We start from the raw sequence: 7,537 nt of genomic DNA on the forward strand, positions 1-7,537 counted from the left end.
TTTTTTTTTTTTTTTTTTTTTTTTTTTTTTTTTTTTTTTTTTTTTTTTTTTTTTTTTTTTTTTTTTTTTTGTTGAGTCATTTTGTTCCGAGGCAAAGGGATCCATACACATCTAATAAAACTTGGGAGAAATGCATCCTAGTCATGGTTACTAAATCTGTTACAGTTAAGATACACCATTTGATAGGATATATATGTATATTTCAAACATGTGTATACTGACATTAAGTTGAATATGTATACAGGGAGACGCAAAGAATTTAAGATATCGCGGTATGAAAGAATTTGATCGGGCAATGCAGCATCTTGAAGAAACATTTGGTGTAAGTTCCTTAGTTTTATACCGTCTATGTTTGACAATACCTTAAGACATTTTTCCAAGTCCCTGGATTATAAAATCAAATCCCATCCAAGGACTGCATGACCTGTCATCCTGTCAAAATGTTCATTCGTTCTTAAATGGTCGCTCGGCCCTATGTTATAACCAAGGCTTTTGGTTATGTGCGCCTACTTTTTCCAGACATTGTAGATGACGGCCTCTCATTTTTCTCACAAAAGTTCTCTATTGTCTCAACCTGTATCCTACTCATTTGCTGTCCCGTTTTCTATAACAGCCCAATCCGCCCTCACTCCTAAAATGTTGGTTCTGTTGAAACGTGATGGTTCATTTTTACTTGTTTTCTGTCGTTAGAGTTTTAATGCGAGCTGGTAAACATTTATTGTTTCTACATTTATGAGTGTATTTTACAACTCTTGTACATTTTATGAATTGAAAATTGAAAACTCTGTACAAATTATATCGTTAATATTTTAATCCGGTGTCTTCTGCTATAGGGGATTGTACTGTGACGTTTGGATTGGCATGCATCTTTAATTGTTAAATTATGTTTTTATCCGACCTAATTATTTTTTAAAGAAAATACTTCTTTACAAATTTGATGGCTGAGTCTTTAAATTTTATGTCTTCTGTCACCCGAGTTGTTGTACAGAGTGGAAAACTTTATTGGCTTGGAATATCATTCTCTTGTCTGCTTAAATTGTCTCAACAATATAATTTTTATCATAATTGCGAAGTTGGTCTTCCTCACTCTTGACTTTCATGTGCCTGGAAATCTGTAATAGCCAACCGTTCTTGGGTTAAGAAAGTTTAAAATATGCTTTTAGTAAACATTAACTGGTGGTTGCAGTTCATGACATCTGGACACCAATATGTTTCCCGCAAAGATGAGGGAGATAAAATCATTGTGTTCGAAAGGGGGGATCTGGTTTTTGTTTTCAACTTCCATTGGAGTAACAGCTATTCCGACTACCGAGTGGGGTGCCTAAAGCCAGGGAAATACAAGGTACTGTATTGTGTAGTATTAAGCATCGGCTCTATGATCTCTGTAGGTTAGTCATACCTTTTAATCTATTCAAATTCTATAAATAAGGTGGCATTGTTTGCACTTTTGTAGATTGTCTTGGACTCGGACGATCCACTGTTTGGAGGGTTCAATCGGCTTGATCATTCTGCCGAATACTTTACATTTGTAAGATAGATAGTCTCTTAAGATCTGTAATTAAATAGATTGAATGAATCCGTGAAAAAGATTTGTATTGATATTTTTGGTTGTGCAGGATGGAAACTATGACAACAGGCCTCGTTCTTTCCTGGTATACACTCCTTCCAGGACGGCCGTGGTCTATGCTCTTGCACCAGATGATTCTGAGCTTGTAAAGAGTGAAACCGAAGACGAAAATGAAGCTGAAACTTCATTGGAGTGTAGTTTCTGATGTGATGAAGATGGTTCCATTTTCATGGTTTTAAACACGGAACCGATTCTGAATCTTCTTGGCTATGCGAAACAATGGATTTCTTGGCTAACAAGGTATAACCTTTTATTCGATGCAACGGATTTCATATGCTTTTAATTAAAGAGGGTGAGTAGATGTTTCTGCTGTTTTTATTTAATTCATATTTATTTAATAGAGCGTGTATATAAACTCTTTCCGGGTCGTGGTTAATCTATAAGGATAAATGCTATAGATTGGCCATGAAATAATGAATGCCTGTGAAAGTAGAGCACAATGAGTTTTCCCAAGCTCTTAATAAATGCTCTTTTCCTTGTAATATTATTATCACATTGATGGATTTGAGTCTTACAACTTTCTTTCTTTCTCTCTCTCTCTCTTTCTTTCTTTCTCTCTTTCTTTCTTTTTTTAGGTTGTGTTTGATTTGTATCTAATTGGTTCTTTAGATCTTGTTTAGTTATTCACTGTTGATGGTGAAGTTTTGAAGCTATTAGAACAAACTTACAAATGTGTGAGTTTATAAATTTTTGTTGAGAGGTAGAAAGGAGAGGCTATGAATTTCATCAAAGAGTGGGCATTTAAGCACCACGTGATTCTTTAGCAAAGCAATTAATTATTGCTCTGACATATCGTATTACACTAAAGATATCCTTCCATGTGGGTGTGTGGTCTCTGCCGGAAAAATTGCCACGGATTGACGTTGAAAACCTCTTCCATCTTTATTTTATTTAATATCGATTTTCAAATATATGTACTTCCTCTTGAAGCTCAAAACTTAAATGTTTTCATGAATTATTCACGCTTATCAAAAGTTAAATACATATGGACATTTCATTTTAATTTTAAATCCAGTTTTTTTTTTATCTCATTAAAGGTAATATATGTTTCTTGGTTACTTTAGTTAATACATAATATAATGCGCTCGATTGAATCTAAGAGATTGAATACATAGTAGGAAAACGTGAAAATTTATAAGAATTAAATTCAAATTAAGTTCAAACTTTTTTTTTTTTTAATTCATGTTTGAAGCTAAGATCATAATTTGGAAGTTATGTTCTTGAAAAAGCTGATGAACAAGTTTAAAACAATAAATATAACAACCTTTTGTATATGTTATTGAACGTGTTTGGTAGTAAATCATTGGTAAAACAATAAATATCACAAGAAAAACAAAATCAAACATAAACAATCCTTCAACCAATCACGTTCAAACAGCTACGAACTGTGGCTTCAAATAAAAGTTTGGTTTTTTTTTTTTCCAGACAATAACACATTAGATAGATGCAACTTCATTTTTTAAGTGCTGATAAAGGTAGCTTCCGAGTTGGTTGTTCTTTGCAACTGATGCAACACAGTAGTGGGCAGCGAGTTCTTATTGGCGGAGCGCAGCGCCTCGGCGAGCGGTCCGCCCATCGACGCCATTTGTGTGGCGGCCCATCCAGCAGCCCAATTCAAATGCATGTGCTCCCCGTCGATATGGCCATTTTGATGAAGATGGGGGTCGCCACTGCCTTGATCAGAGCCTCCTCCTGTTGACAATTTCAATGACACGTCGGAGGATGACGACGGTGGGTTCCCAGCTACCGAAATTGAAAGGGATGTCGGATTCATTCGTTGGCTGGCATTGCTGTTGTCGCTCCCACAGCCACCATTTTCGGACCTCGGCCAATCGTCGAAAAAATGCCTCAAAATGTGGCCGTCGGATTTTCCGTCTCCGGCGGAGGCCTCTTTGTGGGATTCATAAAAATTCTTATTTTCGGATAAGGAATCAGAGGACGCACTGCAGAGAATAAAAAAAAAATGAAAATTGGGAATAAATAAAGTTAGATGAATTGAAGCGAAGCATTATTAGGCAGAAAGTTAGTGGTTGGGAAAATAGAGTGTACGGCTAAAGAATCATAAACAGACAAAATTTTTAAGTGGGACCCAAATAAAATCTGACCCTTGATTGAGATGGAGAAGATCAACGGATGGGGTTTGTCCACATACACAAGAATAATTCCCACTTTCCACCGTCAAAAAAGGCCGACCACCGCCGCCACCAACAACACGGTTAGCGTTAGAACAGAGAGAACAACCGCCGCTGGATACGGCGGCGGCGGTGGTGGTGGTGGAGGTGGGTTTAGTCGTGGTAGTTTCCACAGGCTTTCTTGAACGGTTACGGCCACGGTGCATATGGCGCTCACAGTACTTCTGCCCGGCGACCACGTCTCTTGAGCAACGCCATTTTTTGCCGTCGGTTCTCCGGCACCGACCTGGCTCTGGATCCATGGCGGCTCTGCCCCAATACCCTGCTTGTAATACTGAATATCCAAAGTCATTTTAAACAAAACCCTCATTTCAGTGATAACCAAAAATTAAAAACCAAGAAAGAAATGGAGAAGAGATCAATTGACTTAGATTAAAAACATATTTGAAAAGATTAACTCCAAAAACATGTTCTGAATTATTTCAAAATCTAATTCCAAACATGCCACAAGAGGCGAGCTTTTTCTCAAATGGGTCGCTCTGTATTTGCAAGAACATTTAAAGAACATGTATATAAAGTAAAAATTTGATGAGTTTTCTTACGAAAAAATCTGATTCCAGCCACAAAAAAGAAAAGGGAAAATGGGCGAAATGGGACTTACAAGAAGTGGGATAGTGGGGGAAATGTTGAAGAGGATGATGAAGAAAGAAGGGGGCAGTGGAGGAGAGAAGGCTTTTCTTGATGGGGTGGAGAAGCTCCGGCGGTACAGCGGCGCCGGCCAACATATATCGGAAAATGAGAGCCTGAAGCTCGAGTTCGTGCCTTTGAGCCACACTGAAATAACCCAACATCCCTGTAATCAAATCAAGGCAAAGACAACCAAATAACAGAGCAGTTAAATGGAGACAGAAGAAAGGTTTTGAAGAGGAAAGGAAAGAAAAAGAAAATGGCTCACTGGGTAATCTATGCGAAGAAGAAGAAGACGTTGAATCTGGAAATGCTGACAACATATTGGAAGCTTTGGAGTCGTTAATGGAACCAGGAACAAACAGTGGAAGAACAGAGGAGCAAGAAGACGGCTGTTGCTGCTGCTGCTGCTGCAGCCGATGAGGCTGTTCGACAAAAAACTTACAGATTTTAGCAGAATGTTGCGGCTCTTCCACCTCCTCCTCCTCCTCTGACTCCGCCTGCCTTCTACACTTCTTCAGATCAAAGTCCATTGACAGAGAAATACCAAAAAAACAGAGCTTTTGACAGAGAAATATCTATGCTTCTGTTGGGTTTTTAATATATGCTGCTGCCTTCATTTTCATTGGGTATTTTCAGGGGAGAAAAAAGCTTCTTTTCTTGGCAGTATTCAGGGAAAAAAAAAGGGTTGGGTTTCTGACAATGAAACCTGCAAAGTTTGTTTGAAGAGCAGTGGAGGAGGAGGAGGGTTAGGCAGCTGCTAGGGGCACTTAGAGTAAAAGGTGTTCAGACAAGACAGATGAGATAAAAGAGGCAGAAGAGGGTTTACCACTCCATTCTTTGCCGCCACGTAGAAATATCTCTTTAATAGATATAAGCCTGGACGAGAAGTTACAAAGAAAGAGTTCAAAGAGGATAATAATTGTTAGCGATGAGCTTCAGCTCTTACCGCACATTACCTTACCTCATTTTTTCATCATTGCCTTACCTATAATGTTAATTAGTTCATCTCGTGAATTAGGTTAAAAAATACGTGTTACTTTGAGGTGAACAAATCGAAGTCGATAAGCTGAGCGGATTGATGGGAATTTGGAACTAACCAAGTTGACTTAGAAGTTGATCGATCAAAGTGTCTAAAAAAGACATAAAACGTAGAACCTAATGAATTTTCGTGTTATATCTTAGAAGGAAAGCTTATTATTATTTTATAAATATATGTTTTAAGAGAGAAATGAAAAATGTACTTTAAAAAAAAAAAAATAGTAAATGAAAAGGGAGAGAAAATAAAAGCTGGAGACTGACCAAACCACTGGCCTTTCGGTCAACACAACCGGGCATAAAACACGTTTGTGTTCATTAATGAAGGAACCCATTGGACATCGGTCTGAACCGACCGGTGATTACCCTACTATCATTATTGTTGTCAAGAATATATTGGGTAAAAAAAGAATAAAATAAACATTTTTGTTTCAACTTTAAAGTTACGCAAATAGAAAATAAAAAATGCTACTAAATTAATTAAAAACATCTTCCGTATAAAAAAATATGTTTAATTTTCAAAAATTTCGATAATATCCTTAAATTAAAAAAAATTTAAAATTTTAAAAATATTATAATTATTAGTTTGGAGTGAAATCGTTAATATTTTATTTTAAAAAAATACTATCAGGTTTTAAAAAAATTTATTATTACGGATAAACTTTATTTAAATTAAAAAATACTCTTACGGTTAACAAATTTAAAAATTTCTCACAAGCTTTCAAAAATAATATTAACAAATTTGGAGATGATCCAAGTGTCGATGGATGATTTTTGTTCATATATTAACAGTAGTAACTTTTTTATAAAGGTAAAAGGTGTTATGTAACCGCATAAGCCCACCGATAGCCGATATTGTCTGCTTTGACCTATTACATATTGTCGTCAGCCTTAGAGATTTAAAGCGTATATGCTGATTTAGGGTTTAGGGATTTTAGGGTTTAGGATTTTGGGGTCTAGGGTTTTGGGGTTTAGGGTTTTGGGGTTAGGGTTTTGGGGTTTGGAGTTTTGGGGTTTAGGGAATGGTTTCCACGCCTTTATAAGGAATGTTTCATGTCCTTCCACTTAATTTGGGATATTATAGTAAAGAAAAAAAAAAAAAAAGGTGTTGGGATGACCAAATTGGTCTGAGGCGCTAGATTAAAGTTATGGTTCGGGTTTAAATCTCACTCTAAACAATCTTTGATGGGGTATGGTCGACAATATCTATCTTTTGACTCAATAATCAATAATTCATTTTTATCCACTTTTATCTTTATTGCGTTAATTATACGCACATCTACTTCATTTAAAATATATATTATTTTCAAAGAATCGAGATATTCTCTTCAACTTCGCAAATAAATAAAAAATTGTAATTTAAAAAAAAAAAAGGGCTTTTATTTTCGGCTACAAAACCCAATGAAAAAGAATAAAGATGTGGAGAGTAATACTCAGATTACATAAAACCCACATCTTTTTTATTAATAACAAAAATAATAATTAATTATAAATTTTCCATATTGCCTAATTTTATCCACAGTTTTGACCCAAAAAAAAAAAAAGAGTTGGGAGTTGGGAGGGGATTTTGGGAAATTGTAAGGGCATATTTGTAAACGTGAAAAGTAGCAAAAGCAAAGTAAGGCAGAAGTAGAAGCTTAAGAAGAAGGGGAAAGAAAGAAAGGAACCCCAGGTGAACCAACACACACACCTTGGGATCCATTTGCTGGGCCCCACCCTGCTCCTCCACGTCACCTAATTCGTCTCTATCCTCATTAATTCCAATAATATTTTATTAAAATCTTAATTTAATTACAAAGGGAGAGACAGGGAGCATACGACAATCTCAAATTCTGTCAGAAAAGTGCTCCCAAAAATTCAAAAAACCCTGTCAGCTCCTCACGTGCCTCCCTTCTCCCTTTCCCTTTATTTTCTATTTTCTATTTTCTATTTTCTTTTTACATTTTTTGTGTGAGACAAACCAACAAAATTAAAAACAAAGGAAGTGCACGCCGGCACGCTATGTATCACGTGCCTCCACGTGACTTCTTTTTTTTTTTTTTTTTTTTTCTGG

General features: G+C 36.2%; 2 protein-coding genes across 3 annotated transcripts in view; one reads left to right on the forward strand and one right to left on the reverse strand.

The window, feature by feature from the left end:
• The window catches only part of LOC111442173 (1,4-alpha-glucan-branching enzyme 2-2, chloroplastic/amyloplastic-like), a 21,238-nt gene extending 19,081 nt beyond the window's left edge, over positions 1-2,157 (forward strand). Inside the window, exons 19-22 of the mRNA XM_023079458.1 lie at positions 245-322; positions 1,187-1,342; positions 1,454-1,528; positions 1,617-2,157. Coding sequence (XP_022935226.1) covers positions 245-322; positions 1,187-1,342; positions 1,454-1,528; positions 1,617-1,772 — 465 coding nt within the window. The 3' untranslated portion in view covers positions 1,773-2,157. The remainder of the gene's footprint in view (positions 1-244; positions 323-1,186; positions 1,343-1,453; positions 1,529-1,616) is intronic.
• Positions 2,158-2,932: 775 nt separating this feature from the next.
• On the reverse strand, positions 2,933-5,225 carry LOC111442121 (growth-regulating factor 3-like). Of its 2 annotated transcripts, none has more exons than XM_023079398.1 (4): positions 4,715-5,225; positions 4,424-4,612; positions 3,733-4,093; positions 2,933-3,570 (listed from the first exon to the last, which is right to left on the reverse strand). In XM_023079398.1, exons 1-4 carry the CDS (start codon positions 4,977-4,979, stop codon positions 3,087-3,089), a joined length of 1,299 nt encoding a protein of 432 aa, XP_022935166.1. In that variant the 5' UTR covers positions 4,980-5,225; the 3' UTR covers positions 2,933-3,086. The 2 variants fall into 2 exon arrangements, with proteins under 2 accessions (XP_022935166.1, XP_022935165.1); XM_023079397.1 differs by having other exon boundaries at positions 4,421-4,612.
• Positions 5,226-7,537: the final 2,312 nt, after the last annotated feature.

This window comes from Cucurbita moschata, unplaced genomic scaffold (assembly GCF_002738365.1).
Source record: "Cucurbita moschata cultivar Rifu unplaced genomic scaffold, Cmos_1.0 Cmo_Scf00004, whole genome shotgun sequence".
NCBI lineage: Eukaryota > Viridiplantae > Streptophyta > Magnoliopsida > Cucurbitales > Cucurbitaceae > Cucurbita > Cucurbita moschata.

Bases quoted from the DNA above. Each gene is read 5' to 3' on its own strand.
- LOC111442121 (XM_023079397.1), bottom strand. From the start codon at position 4,979: ATGGACTTTGATCTGAAGAAGTGTAGAAGGCAGGCGGAGTCAGAGGAG. The intron at 4,094-4,420 runs GTAAGTCCCATT...TTGGATATTCAG, and splicing joins CCCCCACTATCCCACTTCTT to TATTACAAGCAGGGTATTGG. The intron at 3,571-3,732 runs GTCAGATTTTAT...TATTCTCTGCAG, and splicing joins CTTCTCCATCTCAATCAAGG to TGCGTCCTCTGATTCCTTAT.